The sequence below is a fragment of the Notamacropus eugenii genome, chromosome 6 (assembly GCF_028372415.1).
Source record: "Notamacropus eugenii isolate mMacEug1 chromosome 6, mMacEug1.pri_v2, whole genome shotgun sequence".
Lineage (NCBI taxonomy): Eukaryota > Metazoa > Chordata > Mammalia > Diprotodontia > Macropodidae > Notamacropus > Notamacropus eugenii.
The window spans coordinates 326,272,106-326,296,523 of record NC_092877.1 but is presented as its reverse complement, the minus strand read 5'-3'; the positions used below and the strand labels follow the sequence as shown (position 1 = coordinate 326,296,523).

General features: G+C 38.6%; 1 protein-coding gene across 3 annotated transcripts in view; it reads left to right on the top strand.

The window, feature by feature from the left end:
* The window catches only part of COL4A4 (collagen type IV alpha 4 chain), a 141,873-nt gene that overhangs the window by 70,185 nt on the left and 47,270 nt on the right, over positions 1–24,418 (top strand). For all 3 annotated transcript variants that reach the window (XR_011968995.1, XM_072617989.1, XM_072617990.1), the window contains 9 exons: positions 1,091–1,163; positions 3,574–3,680; positions 8,784–8,967; positions 10,651–10,719; positions 14,188–14,295; positions 15,126–15,344; positions 16,661–16,819; positions 22,428–22,598; positions 23,924–24,067. Coding sequence is in view for 2 of the 3 variants with exons in the window: in XM_072617989.1 (XP_072474090.1) it covers positions 1,091–1,163; positions 3,574–3,680; positions 8,784–8,967; positions 10,651–10,719; positions 14,188–14,295; positions 15,126–15,344; positions 16,661–16,819; positions 22,428–22,598; positions 23,924–24,067 (1,234 nt within the window). In the remaining variant the exon portion in view is untranslated. The remainder of the gene's footprint in view (positions 1–1,090; positions 1,164–3,573; positions 3,681–8,783; positions 8,968–10,650; positions 10,720–14,187; positions 14,296–15,125; positions 15,345–16,660; positions 16,820–22,427; positions 22,599–23,923; positions 24,068–24,418) is intronic.

Below are 24,418 nucleotides of genomic sequence, written 5' to 3'. Positions count from 1 at the left end.
CCTCTTCTCCCCTTCTGTACATCTCAAAATCTCAAGATATAATCCCCTGTTCTCTTCTGCTTTACTCCAGTCTCTGCCAGTCTTTACACTGGTTTCCTGGATCCCATCCCATCCTCTTTCCTCTGGTGGATTTCTCTCCACCTCTCCACCTAACTCCCCCCACCCCCATCTCTCCTTATCCACTATTTCCTTTGTTGTTGCCTATAAGCAGGCTCAGATCTCCCCCATCTTTAGCAATCTTTTACTATACCCTACCACCCTTCCAACTATCTTTCTAGATCTTTCTTCCCTTTATCAGACAAACTCCTAGAAAAAGGTATCTACAATTATGCCTGCAATTCTCCTCTTCCTTATTTCTCAATTCCTTGCAATCTGGCTTTCCACATCACCACTTAAATGAAGCTCCTCTTTCCAAAATTATCAGTGATTTATTTAATTGCCCAATCCAATGACCTTTTCTCGTTCCTCAGCCTTCTTGACTTCCTTGTAGTGTTTGATGCAGTTGAACCTTTTATTCTCCAGGATGCCTCCTCTTGGGTTTTCATGACTCTTCCCTCTTCTTGGTTCTCTTCCTGCTTGACTGGCTGTTCCTGTTGTCTCCTTTGCTGATTCATCACCCATCTTCCGCTCTCTAACTATAGGTATCTGTCCCAAGTTATCTTCTCTCTTTACACCCTCTTTATCAGGGATTTTTATTAGCTTCCATGGGTTTCCATTCTCATTTCTATGCAGATTATCTCTAGATCCTAGTCTCTCTCTTCTATTCCTATATCACTAACACTCTATTGGATATTTCCAACGTGACGTCCCACAGGCATAACAAACTCTACACTTCCAAGATGGAATTAATTTCTTTCCCCTGATACCCACTTGCTTATATGTTTTCACCAATAATAAAATGAAATCTCCTTGAGGGCAAAGACTTTTCATTTTTGTTTTTGAATTCCCAGTGATTAACACTGGCATTTAATAGTAGGTACTTCATAAATGTTTATTGGTTTTTTGACTGGGTGTTAATTCTGTCTGAAGCATCAATGGGAGCCATTGTTTGCTCTTTATCTATAAACTCACTTTTTCTTTTTCTCAAAAGGGAATACCTGGTACCTCGGGGCTACCTGGTCCTAAAGGAGAAAAGGGTGATATGGTTATAGCAAGAATCAAAGGTAAATCCAATTTTTAAAAACTTTCTCTCACTTGAAAAATAATTGCATGAATCAACTACCCTGCTAGTTTTGTGTGATTCATCTGTACCTTCATCCCATTCATGGTTGATTCAAACTTGAGCACAATCCCATCCACTGAGGTTTTCAGTACATGCTTAGGGATAATGATGACTTTCATGGTGGGTGCTATAAGGAAACTATCAAAACCTCTTTCTGTTCTTCATCTCCTAGGGTTCATTTATGACAATAAATAACTTTTCATAGTAATTAGCATAGCTGAGGTCTCTAAAACTACATATCGTCCTCCTCACAGTCTTTGGGTATATGGCGAATCCTCCTAACTCAACTCTTCCATTAGCCAAAATAAATATTTGTCCAGCATTTGAATTCTCATTTTGCTGAACTGGGGATTGATGCAAAGATTCCTTTTCCATTCCTGGCATTTATTAAGGATGACAGGAATCCATTTTAATAATGGAGTCAGGAGATAGGGATAATTTCTACATTATAATAAGAAGAATACAATCCTTATTATCATGCATATGTAACAACAAGCTCACGTTTATATAGCAGTTTTAAGAGTACTTTACATATATTATTTCATTTCATCATTAAAATAGCCTTTTAAGGTGTGTGTGTATACACAATACATACATACATATGTATATATACATACATATATGTATATGTATACACACACATATATCTACTAATTTTACAGATGATGGAAAGGAATCTCTAAGAAGATAAGTGCCTCATCCATGATCACATAGTTGTCAAGTCTGAGGTGGGATTCAAACCAAGACCACATGACCCCCAAGTCCCACATTCCTTCTACTGTGCCCACAGCGTCAGAAATAAAATCTTATCCATTCATTAATGCCAGAGTTTGGAGAGAACATGTATTTCCTTTGGAAAGATGAAGTTTCCTCTTGGTTCATTGGTAGCAAATATGTTGGGGGCCCTTGTTTCTGCTTCTTCTAGAGTTCCATGCTCCCTTGGAGCTGAGATGGTTAGCCTGGGCCTGAATAACCTGCTCCCTGCTTCTTTCCTCCTGGGCTACCCATCACTCTTCTTTCTAGCAAGATCCCTTTATTCTTCCTAGGTTCATCCTTTCCTTCCACTGGTTTTGCATTTTTGTGATCATTCCCTAACGTCCCTCACTCTCTCTTCTTCCTTTGCTTCATTAGTGCTTTTTGCTAAGTTAGATGTTGACTCTCCTTCTATTGAGAGTCCCTGATACATTCTAAGACACTTCCTTAAAAGGATGGGAATAGGTTGTGTAGAGTATAGACTTTTCCCATAGCACCCAGACCAAATAAAACTCCTTTACCAGTCTTACTTACTTATGGCCAGGGAGTTGCCTATATCAGCTCATATTTGCTTTTCACATTCCTCTGTTCCAATCTCATATATATATATATATATAACATGTATATATAAAACATATATATATGTCTGAAAGTCTGTCATTAGAAATTAATTTCTTTGGATTAAACCACTGTACCTTTAGGCAACCCCTGTTAAAGCTCAGGTATCTTTGAAAGAGAAAAACACATTGAACTTAGAGTGAACGAGTTCAAGATTTTGTTTTCCTAAAGGGACAGCCTTGTACTACAAGGCTCTGGAATAATGGGAGGGGGGGCGGGGAATTGACTGGAGAGGAGGAAAGGAGAGGGGAGTTTAGTTTTGAAACATTACCTTTGGAGGGCAGGTGTAGATGAGTGGGTCATTATAGTGTGGGGCTATAAGACCTACAACCAAGAGGCAACATGTGGATGCAGGGCAGTTGGGAGCAATAAGATAGGGTATGAGTAACATCAGCTGGTGGAGGAAAGGGCAGGTTAGAAGGGCTAGAGACAAACTGACTCAGTTTTGCTCAGGTTTGGATCTGTCCCTCAACATTAGGGCGTAGAGAGAGAGGGAAAACAGATAATGACAATGCCCCTATTCAGCAATTTACAGCATCTAATGTAATCCCTACCCCAACCTTACGAAGTAAGTACCAGAAGTATTATTGTCCCCATTTTACAGATGAGGAAATTGCAGCTCAGAGAGATTGTGGCTTTCCCAAGGTCATAGAGTTAGTAAGTTCCAAAATGGGGATTTAAGTCTAGGTCTCTAGAATGACTGTTCTTGCCACAATTCCACAGCTGTCTTGTGGTTCACTGATAATTAGCAACTAATTTTTCACTTTGTAGTGTGCTAGCACAGGTGAGGTTTTTCAAAATCACAATGTTGTCCTATTCTATAGGTTTTAAACTTTGATAAAGATTTGTTTTGGCAGAAGAAAATGTAGAGTTTAAGTCAAAATAGAAAAAAAGTTATAACTCATATGTTTTCTTTTCTTATTTTTCATTTTACTCATTACTAATTTAAAGGTTGGAGTGTACTTTGTTTCTTTTCCTAGGAAGAAAAGGAGAAAAGGGGCATGCTGGGCTTCCTGGATACCCAGGGCTGGAAGGGATTCCTGGTCAGAATGGACTGTATGGAGAAAGAGGAGAGCCAGGTCTTCCAGTATGTGAAATTTTTTCCATTACTTTATTTTCTTAACTTACACGATCAAAAGTGAACGTTCTTCTTGGTAGTTTGCTAAATTGTAAATAAATAATAGTAAGTTCACATGTTATAAACCAACAAAGGTAATTTTTCTATTCATCATTATGTAAGGATGCATAATTTCCAAATAAATCATCAAATGGGAGATGGTTTGAAACCATGGCTGGCAGTTCATTTATAACAGTCTTTTCTGCCACTCTCTCAGCAGAATTGCCCTTGTATTCATTCCTCTGTGTGGCCCTTTCATCCACAAAGCTCTCATTCACTAAACTTGTGGCTGCTTAGCCCATTTTGTTGGCAAATGACGTGAATGAAGCCAAGGTCGTGGGTTCAGTCCCTGGAAGCTACTGTTACTGTTTTCCATGGACGTAAACAGAACCCCAGATACTGGTCAACTGTCTTGCAAAGGCATATCTTTGGTTATAGTGAGGAACAGGCAAAAGATTAATATTAAAATTGCTTGGAATTTCTGAGTTTGGTGATAGAAAAATTCAATTCAATAAATATTTTATATTGAGTGTCTGCTCTGTCAGCCCAGGGGATGATACAAAGACAAAAACATGAACCAATTCCTCCCCTCAAAGAGCTTGCATTCTACTTGGAGATACAACATGTAAGACAAACACGTAAATACTACACTGATGTGGCAGAGTAAACACGATCTAGGGAGATCAAGAAAGATTTCATTTAGGTGCCTTGACTGAAACTTGTGGGAAGTTAAGAATTCCAAGAGGCAGAAGTGGAGAAAATGTATGGTGGATAGCCCTTTCAAAGGATGGAGAAGGGAGATGGAATGTTGAGTTCTGGGAACAGTAAGAAGGTCAGTTTCTCTAAAAACAGGAAAGAAGAAAAGGAAGAAAAGGAAGAAGAAATAAGCCTAGAAAACTGTATTAGAGGTTTAGAGGCAGGGGAGATTAGACTATTTCCCTTACTTTAGAAGTGAATGCTTTCTAAATGAATTAGCTTGTGGCAAGTCAGCCCCACCAGACAACTGAAAGAGCCCAGTCACAAAATGTATGTATCTGACACCACATTCATTGGAAGCATATTTTGGAGCACAATTAACTGCCCAGTGGTCTTACACAAGATACAGATAGGGACCCTGAAGCATTAGGAATACATGGCTAATGGTGGACCAGATATTCTTGGGGCACCTTAAACGGCAACAGAGTATAAATAAATATACATGTGTGTTTGCTTTCTCTAATACAAATGATTTCCTAACTAAACACATGTAATTTTCAGACCATATTGAAAGCATTACTTGCTAGTATACACTAACAAAATATTTAACAGGGAATCAGTTTATCTTAACAATTGGCAGAAAAATATGCTATTGTGCTTTGGAATAGGCTAATTTAATAGAAAAGGCAAAAACACTTTTCCTTAATTAAAAAACAGAGCAAGCATGTTAGTTCTTATTCATACATAGGTTCTTTCCATCAGAAAGTTTCTCCTCAGAATTAGAATTTTGCCCTTGCCTTGGTCAGTAGAAGAAAGGGGAGGGAAGGTCTCTTAAGTTTAACAATATGATTTTATTGAAAGGTAGCATCAGTAGTCAATTACACAAAGTTAGAATGATGTAAATACACCTTTCTACCCACTAACATGTCTGTTCTGTCTCAAAGATGAGAAGTAATCTTGGGCTTTCCAGACAGTTCACCAGTCTCCCATCTATGTGCAGATCAGGGCTTTTCCTACTAAGTACTTGTTTCTTCCTCCAAGTGATTGTCTTAGTGTGGGCATCTTAGCCTTCTTTGTGCCCTGGATCATTTGGGTAGTCTGGTGAAGGCTATGATTCCTTCTCAAATGCATAAAATAAAATATAGATTATTACAAAGGAAACCAATTATATTCAAATTCATTTATAAAAATATTGTTAAAAATGAAGTTCATAGACTCCAGGTTAAGCACACCCTTCCTAGACAGAAGAAGATTGCTGGGAGTTAATAAGTGAAAGAGAAAAGGTTTGGAATATTTGCTCATTTCCCCAAATGTTTTAATGATTAAATGGAGAACCCAGGACATGGGGATAACTGTCAGACACAACATTGCTTCATACTGCTGCTCTTTAAAAGAAAAAGGAAGGAAGGAAACAAGCATTTTTTAAGTACCTTCTGTATTCTAGTCATTGTGCTAGGAACTTTGCAGATATTATATCATTTGATCCTTATAATAGTTCTGGGAGATGAATGCTGCTCTTAGCCCCATTTTACAGCTGAGGAAACTGAGACAGAAGTTAAGTGACTTGCCCAGGTCACACAACAAGGAAATGTCTGAGGATGTATTTGAAGTTCCTGACTCTAAGTTCAGCACTCTATGAGTTCTAACACTTAGATAACTCTAGGAAAAAAGATGATTATGAAATAGAAAGGCTTTTCCTTTTTCTATAGTTCTTTGTGAAATATCTTTGAGAGGGAAGTTAATAGCAGGGATCTCCCTGAATTCTTGTTCAGTAACATACTGTTAAGGACCTCTTTCAATATTCTGGTCCCTAGGAATCAGGAACATGTGTCTATAGGACAAGGTAAGTTCAGAATTTTACAGAAGGTATTATTTGGGGAGGAAAGTCAAATATCCATAACTTAAAGCCAGAAGAAAACAAAAACTAGGAAAGAAGGAGAAAAGTTTTCTTCATTATTATTGTCCTAAATCATCTTTTAGTCTTGTCTCATATCTCCAACTGCCTTTCAGACATTTCAGATTAGATGTACAGAAGACATTTTAAACTCAACATGCCCCAAACTAAACTCATTACTTTTCTTTCTAAACTCTCTCCTCTTCCAAACTTTCCTATTATATCCTTCCAGTCCCCAGGTTCTCAACCTAGGCATCATACTCAACTCATGGTTACCTCTTACCCTGCCTCCCATATCCAGTCTGTTGATTCGTTCATACTACTATCCCCCATTCCAATAAACTACAGTGGATCTGTATCACTCCAGGGTTAATCCAATCCGATGATCCAATAAACTTTTATGGAGGGCCTACTACGTGCCAGGCACTGTGCTAAGCACAGGAGATACAATTCTCAAAAAGAAAAACAGCCCCTGTTGTCAAGGAGCTTACCGCTAATGGATTATAATAGGATCAAATATGAATTGTCTGCTTGGCATTCAAAGCTCTTCATAATATAGGCCCTCCCCCACCCCTACCTTTCTAACCTTCTTACACCCTACTCCTTGCCATGAAGACATTCCTGGAATGCTCTCCCTTCTCATCTGCCTCCTGACTCCCTTCAGCTAAAATCCCATCTCTTCCAGGAAGCCCTCTTCATTCTAATGCCTTCCCTCTGTTAGTGACTTCCTATTTATCCTCTAATTGTTGGCACATATTTGTTTACTTGTTTCCCCCCCCCCCCCCCCATTGTACTGAAAACTCCTGGAGAACGGGGACCATTCCAGTGCTTAGCATACATAGTGCCTGACACATAGTAGGCATTTAAATGCTCATTGATGGATTTCAGGTTGGACTACATGGTTTTTTGAGTCTTTAGCTCCTCTTGAAAGGATTTTAAAGTATAATTTCTACAGGGATTATTTCCCATAGAGGATTCCGTGGAAAGCTCTCATGATTTATGAGATAGTTCAGCTGACAAATTTAGGTGGACTGAAAAAGGGACACATTATGGAAAGTAAGACAGAACCAAAGTGTGAAGGGTTTTCAGGGCCTAGCTGAATAGTTGGTATCTTATCCTAACAGGAAGACACCGAAAACAATCTCTCTAACAATATCACCTCTCCCACTGTCATTGTACCTTTTCTTGTAAGAAAGAAAAGTCAACAAGTTGATCTAAGCATATACATATTTAATATCTGTAGCTTCTCCCTTTGTGTTGAGAGCAGGAAGGTGTATTTCTTTATCTCTTTCCTAGGACTGAGATTATTCATTATGCTGCTCACGAGTATTATCATTTATATTATTATAGTCATTGATGTTGTTTCCTTGGTTACGCTTTCTTTAATCTCTGTAACTTCAGCTAAATCTTCCTATGTTTTTCTGAACTCCTATAGTCACAATTTCGTATGACATCATCATTTTCCATTACATTAATATGCATTCAGATACCCTTCCAGTCAACAATGTCCTTTCCAGTATTCAATGCCACAAAGAGCACTGTGAATATTTTGTTATCTATAGGACTTTCTGAGATTTCAGACTGTTGATCTCTCTTCTCTATAATCCTTTGGGATACTCCTGGGTGTTCTAATATCAAACACCTAGTATTTCTTCTGAAACTTACCTAACTATCATCCAGGAAGTCATTTAGAAGCCTTCTAGTGGTGGACAAAGTGGTCTGAATATATGCCTTGATGTTTATGTGAATTCCAAAGAATATTTGACCTCTTTGAGGGTATGTATATATATATTCATTGTCTACGTATGAATAGTTTAAAGACTTCTCCCATAATGCCAATCTGGTTTTCAGAGTGGTTGGAACATTTCACAACTTCACAAACATTGTATTAGTGGTCCTGCCCTTCTCACTATCCTTTCAACAATTCATTGTCTGTGTCCATTTTTTTTTTATCATCTTTGCCAATTTGATGAGTATGAAGTGAAACCTCAATTTCCAAATCTGTAAAGTAGGAATAACAGTGCCTACCCTCATGTCATGGGGATCAAATGAGATAATTGATGGGAGCATAATCTCAAAACCATAAAGTATTATTACAAATAAGATTGTATTATAATTTCAATAATAAAACCAGCTAAAATTATTATGCATTGAATATTACAATATTGTTACAAATTAATAGTAAACAAAGTCCTCTGGCAGTCATTATTCAACTTTAATTTATTATAAAATGAGCTGATAAAATCCAGTTGTCATCTGAGTTATCCTCTCTCCTAAACGAGATGTGATTAAACTGATGAGTTTAAAGACAAGTGAGTCTTTCCTACAGCCAGCCCTTGAATGTTGGACTTGAATACAACTGTGAGGAAAGTTGTTCTGATTAAATTAACACAAGATGGACATTTATGTAACAAGTATTTTTGAAGTAATTGGGACATTACCAAAAAAAAGATTGAACTGACTGATGATGGAAATATTCCCAGGGCAGTTGTGGCGGAGCGATCCCCGGTGCAGAAGGATCTCCTGGAGCACCAGGATCTCCTGGGAGGATGGGACCAATGGGGCCTCCAGGCCTGGGATTTCCTGGCCCAGAAGGGGTGAGAGGTGGGCCAGGGAGCCCTGGCCACCCTGGTGTGAGGGGAGCAGCAGGTTCCAAAGGCCAGAAAGGTAAATTTAAATATTGACATATGGAAAAAAGAGTAAAAAGCTGATGAGAGACCATATTCCCCAAAGAACTGCCATTCCAGAGGCAGTGACAGGCAGAATTTTAGGATTAAAGTTCCAAAAAAGACATTCAAGAATGTCATGGAAGAATTATAATAAAAAAATGAAAACAAGAAATCACAACCAGTTCATAGAACAAACTTGAAAAAGCCAACTGGCCTTTTTTTGTGGTCTCTGTTGATAGGTCCAAATGGTTTTTTCATTCCTTTGTATCTAGATAACTTGAATACTTTAAAATTAAAGATCTGAGATTTCAGAGTGTTATTCTCTCTCTATACAATCCTTTGAGATATTTCTGGGTGTTCTAATTGCAGACTCTAATATCTCATTGGAAAATTACCTGACTGTCATCCTGGAAGTCTTTCAGAGACCCTCTAATGATGGACAAACAAGGCCATCTGAATATAGGCCTTGACATGTATAGGAATTCCAAAGAGTAATGCTGAAGTGACCTCAGGAACCTTTGGATCATAATACTGGAAATGTTAGGTAGGGGGTAGAAAGAGAGGATTTTTCTACAGATATTATTGTTTTTTATTTTATTATTTGTATATGATTTTTTTGTTCCCATTTCCCCCCTAGGCTTTCAGGGGATAAAATGATTTTGTGTTTTAATTTGGAGTTTACTTGCAGTGTCAATGGCTTGGTACTGACTAAAGTTCAGAGGAATAAAGATCTAGAAACCACCTGAATTTAGCATCCTACATTTTCTTTATCCCCATGCAGTGAAATATTTTGACTTGGCAGGGTGCTGTATAATACTTTATTATTTCCACTACAATAGAGAGATCATTGATTCTGGATCAACATGGCATACTAACTTACTGACTTCTCCCATAATTCCAGTTTGATTGGAGAGAGCACTGGATTTGGAATCAGAGAACCTCAGAATCCCAGCCTTGCTCCTTGCTATCTCTATGACCTGGGACAAATCACTTAGCTTCTGCCAAACTTAGTTTCCTTATTTATAAAGTGAGCAAGTTGGATTGAATGGCCTCTAAGACCCCTTCTAGTTCTAAATCTGTGATTCTGTGAATGTCAAAGCTGGAGGGTACCTTAGAGATAATCTAATCCAACCTCCTTTTGCTATGGAGAAAAATGAAATGATAAAACCTAAGTCCCACAGTCAACTAATGTCAGAACTAGTATGAGAATTCAAGTCTCTGGACTACTAGTCCAGAACTCCTTGTAATACATACCACATCTTATCAAAGCTTTGGATGATCCTATATTAAATATCTGTTATTACAAACACATGGTATTCTTTAAAAGAATATTTATAGGCACCAGGGAAGGGAAAGAAATATTTCATGCTGCTTGTCATAAAACACTTCTGATGCTTCCCTGGTGTGTCTGTAAATGTTTTGATCATGAAATATCAACTTTCAAGCCAGTGTCTTCTCGAACTCAGCGTCAAAGACTCTGCCCCAAAACCACTTAAACAAGTTGAAGTTTCCTTTCAAATCTGGAATTATTTTTCCCCTCAACTTCCCATGCAGCCTGGCTATACATGAAAGAATTTCAGCAGTTTAGTGACATCAACTTTAATATTTCAATAATAGAACCACTTGGATTTTCCACTCCAAACACTCAATATTTGAAAGTGTCTGTTTTCTTTCCCTTCAGGTGACACCTATCCTTGTCCTTCCCCCTATCCAGGGAGCCCTGGAGCTCCAGGTGTTCCCGGTGCTCCAGGTAAGTACATCATTCAGAAGCAGCCCTCTCATCTTCCTACTATAAAAATAAGAAGCATGAATGGTCAATTTTAAACTGCTTAGAAACCATCCAAACAATTTACTCAGGCTAGATCTGAAATAAGGAGCTCCTGGGAGGGCAAGAGGGAGTGGATTTTTGGATTCTTAAATGCAGGGATTAGTATCTATCAGTGGTATGCTGAGGCCAGCTTATCCTGGCTCCAGAGATCCAATTATTAGATTTTTGTGAAATTGACAAATGTTATAAATCATTTGTATAATCATTTGTATTTTGTTCATTTGTTGTTTTGTCATTTGTCTAGACTTAAGAAAGTGATGGGAAGATATTATACAAAGTAAACTTACATAAAACAGAATAAACTGCTGTGTGTACTTAAAAACATTTTTCTTTTGGAGAGCTGGTTGTTAAACATTGACCAGCATTCCACTCCCTGATATGCCTACTCCCAACAAGGTTTTAAAAAATAATGCTTAGGAGTATCAACTGGACTGAACCTCTTGGCTTGAGGAGGCCAGAGCCAAACAGAGAGAGCAGCAAGAATAATTGTGCAGAAACTAAGAAAAGTTTATTTTCTACACTGAGGAAAATGGAAACAAGGAGGGAAACTGGACACATGTGCCAGCTTCCCATCCCTAGTGCTTTAGTGTAAGTAAGTCTCGATAGTTATACCAATGGCTAAGCAGTGAGCTGTAGCCCTGACAATGAGGAGTGACAGGAACAATGAGACAAGGTTGATTGAGAGCAGAACTTGGTGACCTGACTTCAGACACTTGTCTGAGCTCAGGGAACACCTGGTTCTGGTCAAAGCAATACAATAATTGTGTGAAAAAACTCTGGGGTTTTGCTGTGGCTGAGATCATCCAGAGGGTGATCAAACAGGATTGTTGTTATGTCAGGCTCAGGGTACAGCTTGCTTACTGGACCTTAGCACTGGAAAGCAGGGTGTCTCCTAAGAGTACTTTGACATGAACCAAGTCCCAAACAATGAGAGCATGCAAGGTCATTCTCTAGGAGCCCCAAAGGGAGGCTTTCTGGTATAAGGGAGATAGAATAAGATTTGGAACCTGACACACTCAGGTTGGAATTCCTGCTTTGATACTGGACAGCTGTGTGACCTTGGGTAAGTCCTGTAAAATCTCTAGATTTCAGTTTCCTCATAAGGGAGTTTGACAAGATGACCTCTATCTACCATACCATCTAGCTTCCCTATTTTATACGTATATTTTTGATATCCTGGTTTTCTAAGAGCCTCAATCCTTTTATTAAAGATGTCTGAAAAGTCAACCACATATAAAAAAACTTGATTTGACCTTTAGACCCAACACAGTGCTTGGCACATAGTAGGCACTTAACAAGTGCTTTTTGATTGGTTAGTTCATGATTCATTTGAAGTGATTTTTTTTCTTTCCATTGAGTCAATTTCAGTATTTAACATATTATTAAATGATATATTATTTATTACTCTTATTTGTTAAGAAAAGCAACATGATATAGTAGATAATAAAGATCTGATGGAAAAAGACTAACTAAAATACTAGATGTCAAAAAGCACAGGGTCTAGCCATGACACTCAAACCCCAGGGCTATTAGTCACATATAATGGATAGAGTATGAGAGAGCAGACAGAGACATGACCTTGAAGCCAGGACCATCTGAGTTCATAAACTCACCTCTCACATATGATAGCTATGTGACCTCGGGAAGGTCATTTAATCTCTTGGTTCCCCTGGCAACTTTCCAAGATTATAAATTGTAGAAGAGTACAGATCTGTATCAGTGAAAGCAATTTCCTCATTGGAAGTCCTCCCATAACACTGAAAATCACAAATCTGCTTAAAAAAAGTTTGTACTGTGTTAGTGAGGTCAGAGGGCAACAAATTTACAGTGAAAATGAATGCGTTTGATTGGTGCATGCTGCCTTGGAAATATCGCTCTAGATCCGATGAAGAGATATTAATAATAATAATAGCTAGCAATTATATAGTACTTCATGTTTTGCAAAATGGTTTACATATGCTTTCTCATTTAATCCTCACAATAACCCTTTGAGCAGTCATTATGATCCCCATTTTACAGATGGGGATACTGAGACAGACACAAGTTAAATGACTCATTGAAGGCCACAGTGTATTAAGTGTGTGGGGCAGTATTCAGAGTCATGGGTCCTCCAGATTCCAAATCCAATATTATATCCCTTGTGTCAATTAGTTGAGATGGTGATACAAACCTAGTGATGGGAAAAGTGACTAGAAATAGAGATTTCACAGTTACCTGCAAAAAGTTGGTAGTTGAGTCCATGGAAGTAAGATTGCCAAGCCTATACAATACATGCATCAATTTATCTCCTAGGTTTTTTTGTTTGTTCCTATGTTTCTTCCTAAAATTAATCAGACCTCTCAAGGTTGTTTTTTCTTATGGACACCAACATAGCCCTTGAATTTGGCCTTTCTCACTATAGACAGATGGAGAAGGCCTGGAAAGGTTGCCGCCATGTTGTCTTTCTCTTTGTTCTCAGGCTGTGATCAGGTCGTTCTAAAACAAATGGCCGGATCGGTCTATGATCACACCAATTGTTTAGTGTCCTGTAGACAATACAATTTCTCAAATGACTGCCCAAAATGTTCATTTTCTAACTGATTGCTGGATTGTCATGTAAACATGGAGCTGGGTCGCTTCCATTAGGATGAAATGAACACAAAAACAACCCTCTTTGTGGGCACATATCCCTGAATGAAATGAACAACAACTGATTTTATGTTGTTATTCTTACTTGAGTCTCCCTACTCTAAATACAAGCCAGAATTTACAGTCCATTTTTGGTGGAGATAGCTGCTCATCATTAATCACAACAGGCACAAAGCACAATCCCTGACAGCGGGGGATTTGGGGACTTAACTCTATGCTCTGATTGATTCACTAAGGAAGTTTCACATTGGTTTCCCAGATAGACTTGTCTTTCACAGATGTTTTCCCAATGTATAAAATACCTGCAACCAACTATGCATAGGAAGATATGATGAAGGGTTTCATGGAGTGAGATCTTTAATAAAGGCATTGAATTTGGGTCCTTTCTTATATGATGGCTTCATAAAAACATGCACACCTCTAGTCTGATGGTATCAATTTCAAATAGCCAGGAACCTTGTGGGCCTTATATTGACTTAGAAAACCACAAAGTACCATTATCTCTCTTGTACTGTATTTTTACTTATTTTGTTAAACATTTCCCAATTGCCTTAGTTTGACACCTCTGCTCTAGTCGGATTCATAAAAAAATGAAAGGAAAGTTTGGCCAAACCTTTTAATTTCTAGAAATTAAAGACCTAGTACATAAAACATTCTTATTTAGTAAGTAATATTATATGTAAGAAAAAAGTTCCTAGTGTTTTCTTTGAAGTTTTCTTTCTTCCCCAGAAAGGCTTGGTGTTCATCAGTGTTTCTATTTAGGTCCTAAGGGATTTCCAGGACCCCCAGGTGGAGCTGGGCTACCTGGATTTGATGGGTGGAAAGGTAAACAAGGCAAACCAGGAATATCAGAAATACCAGGACCACCTGGTAAGTGAAAAAGTGTTTTTCCTTCTTTGGGAATATAGATCACTAAATGTGTGACAACTAACTTCAACATATTAGGGTTTTTTTTTTTTAATATGTGAAATGCTGGCTCTCTGTGAGGTTCCGCTAGATTGGGATAGGGGCATAATTACCAAGGCTCCTTCTGTTTGAAATGTGAAGTGTGAATGATCTAAAACAATTCCAAAAGATTCATCATGGAAAATGCTATCCACATCCGGAGAAAGAAGTATGGAGTCTAAATGCAAATAGAAGCATATCATTTTCACTTTCTTTCTGTTTTCTTTTTCTTTTTTGTGGTTTTCCCCTTTTATTCTGGTTCTTCTTTCACAACATGACTAATGTGGAAATATATTTAATGTGATTGTACATGTATAACCCGTATCAGATTGCTTGCCACTTGGGGAGGAGAGAAAAGAAATATGGAGGGAGAAAAAAATTTGAACGCAAAATGTTATAAAAGTGAATGTTGAAAAGTGTCTTTACATGTAATTGGAAAAAATAAAATACTATTAAGTGGGAGAAAAAAGAAATGTAAATATGAAAAGAATTCTTTGTTCTTTTAAGATAAAAAAATCAGTCTGGTCCGAGGTGAATTCTTTTGTCCTCAGAGGATGAAGCAGGACATATTGATGATTCTTACTAGAAAGGAGGATGTACAACTTCCTTGCCTGAATACAGTGAAGAGAAAAACATCATCCAATGAGCTAATGTACTTTTTCAGAAGATGCAAAAATGTTGGAAAGATCTATATTCTTATCACATGATGTTAGTTTTTCATATTTTACTGTGTATCATTTATTTTTATTAAATAGGTTTGCGAGGTGACCCTGGAGAGTCAGGCCCTGAAGGTGAAAAGGGGTCAGCCCCTATTGGTCCTCCAGGCCCTCCTGGGTCACCAGGAATCAATGGTCAAAAAGGAGTGCCAGGGGATTCTGTTTATGGCCTGCCAGGGCTACCAGGAAATAGGGGCCCTCCAGGATTGCCTGGGCTTAAAGGGCTCAGAGGGGATCCAGGATTTCCTGGAGCAACAGGTACATTCAATTTTTGGAGGTGGTGGTGGTGGTGGAACTTCGAGCGTAATAGGATGTTGAGATTGGTCGCTGAAGATAGTAGGGATTAGCTTTGATGTATCGATAGCTTAAAACTTTTGCCAGGATGGCTTACCTTAGGGAAGCCTAGTGATACTCAACATTTTTCTACATTTGCCTCTAAAGGTAAATGATTCTAGAATAGATTCAATTGCATAAAGCATTTATTCAATACCTTCCATGTTCCAGACACTGTGCTAAACTTTGAAGAAACAAAATCAAACTAGACAGTGCCTGCCCTTGGGGAATTTATATTCTAATTAAGAAAGATACCAGTAAGGAAGGGTTACTGGGGAGGAAAGAAAAGAGTATGGGACAGTGCAAGGAGGTGACAGCAAGAGGTAGTAGGATTGTAGAGGAGGCCTGGCACAAAGCAAAATAAGAGGAAAAACACCTTTCATAGCTGCTGGAAGTTGGTGAAGTTCAAAGACAGACACTGTTCATCGAATACCTTGCAGCTGAAACCTAATACATACGTACATGTGCAAATGTACACACATACATATAACACATATGTAGCAGGTATATATATCTGTCTGTATATGAATGTATATTATTTCCCTCTAATCTTAGAAGCAGAGCTTTTAATGAGCTTTCTTAGTGAACAACTTTTCTATTTGGATTCCCAGCAGCAAACACAGAGCTTGATATGCTTAATAACCACCAAAAATTCTCTGAAAAGAGTTGGCTGGAGGCACTGAGAGATTAAGTGAGTGCTAGGCTTGGGGGTCAAAGAGACTTGCGTTCAAATTATGCTTCAGACATCTTATTAGTTGTGTGACCTTGGATAAGCCACTTAACCACTGCTGGCCTCAGTTTACCTATCTGTAAAATGAAGATCGATCATTCAATAAATAAACATTTATTGCCATATCTTAGCTTACTGGCAGGCACTGTGCTAAGCATTGGAGATACAAAAAAGAGACAAAAGACAGTCCCTGCTTTCAAGGAGCTCACAGTCTCATGCAGGAGATCAAATGAGATCATATATGTACAGTGCTTTGCAAACCATCAGGCACTATAGAAATGATGGTTATTATTTTTGCACGTATTATCTCCCTTGTAGCACAACCCTGTGAGTTAGGAGCTCCTGGTATTATGATCCCCATTTTGGGTAGGAAGAAGCCACAGTCCTGAGGGGTAACTTTCCAAAGTCACATAATAGTGAGAAGCAAAATCAGTAGACCTTAGGGATGTTGTATTTGGATATTCATTAATATGAAGGGTTTCATTTCATGGATGGCATTGTGTCATTTCAGGGACAACTGGTGTTCCAGGATTCCCAGGCACTAAAGGACTTCCAGGCAGAGAAGGGAATTCTGGGCCTCCTGGCAACCCAGGCTTACCAGGCCACGGATGTCAGGGCTTTCCAGGGTTGCCAGGACAGCCTGGACTCCCTGGGTCACCAGGCATTCCAGGTAAGTGAATGTCAACAAGAGGCCAGACTTACTTTATATCATTCAGGTTGTGGATTGATAATCTAAGAGGTACTGCGATAAATAGACTTGGAGGTGGTCATGGTGATGAAATGGTGCCATTTTAAGACAAATTGGATTCACCTCCATCCCTGTTTTCGTTCTGCCTTCTCCCATCTCCATGCATCCTAGCTAAATCTCACATTGTCTTTCATACACTATTTTCCAACTTAATTTCCCCTGTTTTTTTGCCCTACCCTCTCCTGTGTCCATGAACATGCATGGATATTCCCTTCCTGGCCTTTCCCTCAATCTTGCACCAAACAAATTCAGATTTCTCTCAATACTATGTCTGAGCCTCTCCTTTACCCATATCAGAGTCAGCCTTGTATCACAATTATTTGGTTATGTGTTTTATTCAAATTTTATCATCATGTCCTTGAGATCTTGTTCCTCAGAAAATGCCTTGTTCATAGTGGGCACTTAACAGATATTTATAGAATTGAGTTGAATGCATCCCTGCTGTAGCTGCTTCTTCATCTTCTATCCAGATATCATTACCTATTTACCAATCAAAAGGACGGATGTCCTGATTCCATCTGTTTACCAAACATAAGTGGGACCTAGCTACAGAAATTCTGAATTGAAAGCAACTGAAATCTTTGAAATTATGAGGGAGATTCTAGAAAGCCAGGGGTGGGGATGGGGGTGGGAGGACAGGGAAAGTCTATAACCTAAAACAAAATTCAGTTGGATACTTAAAATCATAGAATCTAAGAGCTGAAAGTGACTTCAGAGACCATGTAGTCCAAATGATATATATGTGAATAAGAATCCCTTCTATGGTATGGTGGTTATCCAGCCTTTGCTTGAAGACCTTCAGTGAGGAGAAGCCCATCTCTTGAGGCAGCCCATTCTAATTTAGATAGCTTTAATTATTAGGAAGTTTTCCTTGTATTATGTCCCAATCTGTCTCTTTGAAACCCCCATCTACTGTTCCTAGTTCTATCTCTTGGGACCAAGCAGAATTAATCTAACCCTTCTTCCACATCCAAGTCTTTTACCTATTTGAGGATGGTTTTGTCCTCCCTAGCTCTTCCTTGAGGATAAAGTCCCCCAGTTCCTTCAACTTCTCCTCATATTGCATGATATCAAAGCCTTTGCCCATCTTAGTCACCCTTTCTCAGGTGATTCTTCAAATTACCAATATCTTTCTTAAAATGTGGGTCCAGAACTGAGCAAATATACTGCTGGAGTATTGAGCACAGTACTCCAGATGTGACTTTATCAGGTCAGAGTACATTTAGATGATGACCTTCCTCATTCTGGACACTGACTCTCAATAGAGCTCAAGATCACATTCTCCTTTCTGGCTGCCATAACACACTGTTGAGCTACATAGATATAGAGATATCTATTTATCTATGTTATATCTTACAGTTCATTAAAACCCTTGTATGTTTTTGAGGGGGCTTCTATTCTTCCTTCTTGTCCTTGTGAGGTTGACTTTTTGAACTCATAAAATTTTACATTTATCCATATTAAATTTAATCTTAATAGATTTGGTCCAATGTTCTAGTGATGCAAAACCTTTGGATTTCTGATGTTCCTAGGAATTTTCAGTTATCTGAAAATCTGCCAATAATACTGATGATAATAATAACACAGATTCATGAAAATTTCATAACATTTCAATATATGTGTTGACATATCAAATTCTCATAATCTCCAAACTATATGGAATGAAAAGATTTCAATACAGAGACCTAGTGGAAGTAATCCAACTCTGTCTGCTATTGGACCTATCCCAAAGACTCTCTCAGTGAGCTTCCATAGAATACGCTGACTTTCCCATACTTTTATTCAGCTACACAAAGAAGCCATTTCCTTTACTACGGCAGTATCTCACATAACATGCCAGGATTGTTTCTACATGATCATCGTTGAACAACATGAGAATGGGCATTTATCTAGCACCCTAAAATTTGATAAATGCTTTCTTTATATTAATGTCTTATTTAATCCTCATAACAGTCTTGGGAAGTAGGGATTATAGGTATTATTATTGCCATTTTACAGATGAAGAAACTGAGGTTCAAAGAAATTACATGGCTTGCCCATGGACACACAGCTACTAAAATAATTGCTGTTGGGATCTGAACTCAGGTCTTCCTGATTCCAAGTCCAACATGTCATCTGTCATTCCTCCCCAATCATTGATTTTTTTTTAAGTTTAAATATCATAGGATTAAACACAAAACACACACTAGAAACCTTATTTCAAATGAACATAGGACCATTAATAACAATTGACCTTGCCACCCACCTAACAGTACTGCCACCTGACCTACAGTCCTTCATTTTGCCCACAACAATGGCATGAGAGATTATCTAGTACTTTGCTAAAATATAAGGCCATTGTATCATCTGTAGCATTTCCTTGAGCTACAAGTCTAGGAATCCTGGAAAAAACAAAATGAGTTTATTTTGATTGTTCTTGTTCAAGATCAAGCTGATTTTCTCTTATATGACCTGAGATTTCTTTTTTAAATACTTGCTAACCACCCCTTGAATAACACCTTCTAGAATTTTCCCAGGAATCAAAGTCATACTTAGTGACCTCTCTAGTTTGCCGGTTACACTTTCGACTGCTTTTTTGAAAATAGGACCATTGTTTGCCCATCTCTAGGCCTGTCGTACATCTCTATTTTGTCATGGTCTTGCAAGAATCATTGGCAGCGACTCTTATACTGATATGATTCTGCCAGTTCTTTCAGTAATTTGGGATTTCATCTCTAATGGCCGGGTAAACTGGATGATATTGGGGGAAGCCAAGTGTCCTCATACTTCCTCTCTGTTTATCAATTTCTTTCACTTGGGAGTCAGAGGAGCAGGATTGAGTTCGCTGCTTCATAGTTTGCTGACTCCACTCCTATCCCTTTTTTGAAAATTGAGAGACTACAAATACAAGAGAAATGCTTTTTTGCTTCCCCACACTTTCAGATTTAAACATGTATATCCACAGGTAGACTGGTAAATGTGTAACTCTCAGCCCTTGGGGGCAGGGGGGTGGAAGGGGAAAGTGCACCTGACAGACTTTTAAGTTGAATCTGCATTATCACCATTCTCTCCATGGTTCTCTCAATACCACACAATTAACAAAACAATGTGTCAAGCCTCGATTTCTAGCATTCGCCCATTTTTGAAGTGTAAATGCTCTGGCTGAAAATGTAATAATCGACTCCCATGATCCCTTTTACACCCTTATGTGTGTTTCTTATAAGCCCTAGAAGCCAAATAGTAGACCCTTCAAATTAACGGAAAACTTTTATTAATAACACTCTTACTATTCATAACATTATTAAACACTGGCTTCACTATGCTATTTTTTCTTTTTTTTGTTGTTTTTTTTCCTTGTCTCCTTGATATTATGTAGGTGACTCACTGGTTAACAAAACGGAAAATAATAGTTAACCTAAGCAACTAATAATAATAATTTAAAGTGGAATATTTCTTATTGTTATTAAGGCATTTTTCAGTCATGTCTGACTCTTCATGACCCCATTTAGGGTTTTCTTGACAAAGATACTGGAATGGTTTGCCATTTCCTTCTTCAACACAGTTTACAGATGAGGCAAACAGGGTTAAGTGACTTGCCCAGAGTCACACAGCTAGTAAGTGTCTGAGGCCAGATTTGATCTCAGGAAGAGGAGTCTTCCTGATTCCAGGTCTGAAACCCTATTCACTATTCCACCTAGCTGCCATTTAATAAGAGCCATGCAGTAAAGCCTCTGAATTAATTTACCTGTTTGATCCTAGGACAAGCTTAACAAGATATTCTACTCCCGGAAGAAATATCTCCCCGACATCCCCTTCCTGAATTTTATACACCTGCTAAGACAGAAATGTGCTTGTTCCCACCGGGGCAGAGATGAGTCGCTTGTCCAGGACTCACTTGCTATCTCTATTGGACCACCCCTTCCTTGAGTCACATTCCCTTCTTAGGGCTTCAGGTCTGGGGGAAATATATAGGCAGATGAGCAAAATTCATAGTTATTGTTGGTCTTCCACAAATCTAGTCACTATGAGTTATTGAATACCTGCAACCCTGTTGTAGGCATTGTAGGAGATTTTTTAAGTAGATGTGATTTCTGCCCTTAAGAGGTCCACAGTCTTCATTGTCCTGCATCCAAAATATTTTATAGCAAGTCAGTTCAGAATACAATTTCATCTTTTTTCCCCTACTGCTATGTTTCCAGGGGGAAAATGTGCTGAAACAGTTATGCCACAATGTGGATAAAATGGAAACACTAGGATCATGGGATTAAATAGACTTTGGGCAGAGAAAAGAAATTTGAGTAAGAAATGTGTCAAAGAAACTAAACAGACTTGAGAATGTCTTTCAAAGCAGAAACTATTCAAAAGTGTGATGATACTACAATACAGAATTCAGACTGAGTTGGCCATCTCTTTTCATGTAAGAAAATAAAGTCCATTCACAAATCAAAACAACAATAAATTTGCAGGCATTTCTTCAGTATCTACCATGTATCAGGCCCTATACAAATACAAAAGCTCTCAAAGAGTTTACATTCTGTTAACATGTATCTCTCCATCATATATCTCCCAACATATATCTATGCCCAATATGTATTGGGGAGTAGTGACTATGAAAGGATATTTGGTCTAAGATATCTCCAAGCTGGCCATGATTAATGCAAATAATGAAGCCCATGAAGTGGCCACATTATTCAAATTCACACTATATATTTCCATTAAAACTTGAACTATTTACCATATTCTACATAATCCTGACTTAAAATAGCATACATGTGACCACTTTATTGGGTTTATTATTCACACAGATCGGAATTTTTCTCTAATAACCTATCTGCCATGATGGGGAAATTGGAGATTTAAGGCCCATGAAAAGCATGTTAATGTGGTGTGGTGAACTGAATACTTGTATTGGAGGCCAGAACCATGAATTCAAAGCTAGGTCCATGCTATTGACTTATATGATTTCAGGCAGATGACTTCCTTTTTCCAGGTCTCAGTTTTCTCATCTGTAAAATGTGAAGATTAAATGAGTGGATCATTAAGGTCCCTTCAATTTCTAAACCCTATGACCAGTCCTATGAACTTTCTGGTCCATGATACTGTTCAAGTTTCTACAATTTCCGCCTGAGATTTTGTGAAATATACAAGATCACCCCACCCTTCACCCATCTAGGAAGCAACTAGTTTTGTTCTAGTTATTTGTGAAGTGCCTGTTGTGAAATACCTCATTCTTTCTCCTATCCAATTTCCTTTCCCTCTTTCAAACTCTCTTCTTGGTAATCTTTGCTTTGATCCCTCTGGGCAACGTTATTGGTCTTGATTATGGATGTTCTTCTTTGGAGTGGCAAAATCAGCTCCCTTTATCAATCTTTAATGTTCAGGACCTTTTGGCATTTAGCCCAGGAGAGTTCCCTTATTCCGTTTTCATGGTCCTAGATGCATAACTCAAGGTGCATTGTGAGCTCTTGTGCTTTCATATAAAATAACAGAAAACTAAGTCTTTCGGTATACAGTGCTCTTGTAAATTTGATCAAACTGTGTTTTTCATCAGGGTTTGATGGCTTGAAAGGTCACCAGGGAGATAGAGGTCCACCTGGACCAGATGGAATGAAAGGCCTCCCAGGAACCCCAGGACTTCCAGGATTACCTGGACCTCCAGGGCCACAAGGGGATCCAGGTCACTGTGGATATAATGGCTTGCTGGGTTACCCAGGTCCAAAAGGTAGGCTTTATTTATTTTCTTTCATTTTTTAGATTTTATTAGCAGCTGGGAGCAATTTTGAATTCCACTACAAAATGTCACATTTTTTTATCCCAATAGACTCAAGGTGGTTCTTTTTTCAGATTTGGTGTACCATTCCCTTTCTCTTCCCTCCTTTCCTCTCTCCATAGTTTTACCTCCTCCTAAGGTCTAATTTATGCATATGAATGAGATATGAGACTTTAGGATGCCCAGAGTAGAAGTACTAGGGACACTTCTAGGTCAAAGGATGACTTAGGTCTAAGATGATGGAATAATGTTCCTTGGGCAATATTGGAGTGAGGCTGTAGATGATCTCCCTTATCATGGACTTTAGAACCAGAATTTGGTATAAAAATTTCATATATGGTATTTGGGCAGTAAAGAATTATAATCAAATTAATTATATCACAGTCTTTATTTAATGGAGTAGGGTTCATAATGTTGGAAGTGGGACAGGGGAAATGGGAAATGAACATGGATAAGAAACCCCTTTCCTCTTCTAATAGGCTTTCTGTCCCCAAGTGACTCTAACTCAAAACAGAATGAAAATGGCTTTCATAGAATATTGCCCAGGATCTCTGGAAATATGGAGATCCATGGCTGGTGCCACACTTCTGTGTTTTCACAATGCCTTCTTGAATACCTAGGGAAAGTCAGGATAGGCATAGTGGGGCCATGACTAAGTTTATTGCTTCTGGGAAGTCTGAAGCTGGTGGATTGCTTGAGGTAGGGAGTCTTTGCACTAAATCTGACCCTAATGTTGTGAGTCTCTGAGACCAGAGGGCCATCAGACTGTTTAAAAAGGAGTGACTCATCCCAGATCAGAAAAACAAGGTAGGTCAAAGATTTATGCAGATCAGCAGTGGGATGGGGCCTTTGAATGGCCACTGATCTTCCATCCTGAGTGACATAGAAAACCTAGGCTTAAAAAAAAAATGCTTGCCAAACAAGCATTTATTCACCATTTACTGTCTTGAGAGGCACTGTGCTAAAAACTCAGGATGGAGTTAAATGAAAAGCATAGCCCCTGCCTACATTCTAATGGACACGGAAATATCCTTTTTGCCCAGATGTCTCATGGAGAAATGGCTGCTCTTTACTTGTGACTAATGGAGTTCAAGCCACAGCCACTTTTCTGTTTTGAGCCTAACCAGCTTTATTTGTAGGTATAGTTCATTCTTTGCTACCTACTCAAGTTATCCTCCCATTCTTTTGGCTACTATTTGACCTCTCTCAGTAGAGTCTCTCTGAAAAATACTTGCATAAAATCCATGTTTTCTTTTGCATACCATGGAACACTTCAGGAGCCCAAGGCCTGCCAGGTATCCCAGGCTTTCCAGGAGGGCGAGGAAGGAAAGGAGAAATAGGACTTCCAGGTAGAAAGGGTGACCCAGGAGAAGAGGGTCATTGTGGCCTTCCAGGAGAGCCAGGAGAGCCGGGCTCTAAAGGTAAATGTTTTCATTAGTATTTCAGTCTCTTTTTTCACAAGGTAGCATGGTATGTCCTCAAAGTCAGGAAGGCCCAAGTTCAAATATCCCTTCTGACAAATACCAGCTGTGTGACCTTGGGCAACGTACCACCTCTTCGTGCTTTCAACAACATTATAGGCTGTAATAGTAGATGCAGTCAGTTCATCTGCCTGCAGTTTCCCCACCACAGTCCATACCCAAAAATCATAAATCTATTCCCCATTTAAGTTCATCAGAATTAACTTCATAACCCTTGGCTTTCTCCATGATTCCTTGTTCAAAATTTCTTGCCAGAATTTTAAACATTCTTTTTACATACCTGTCTTCTTA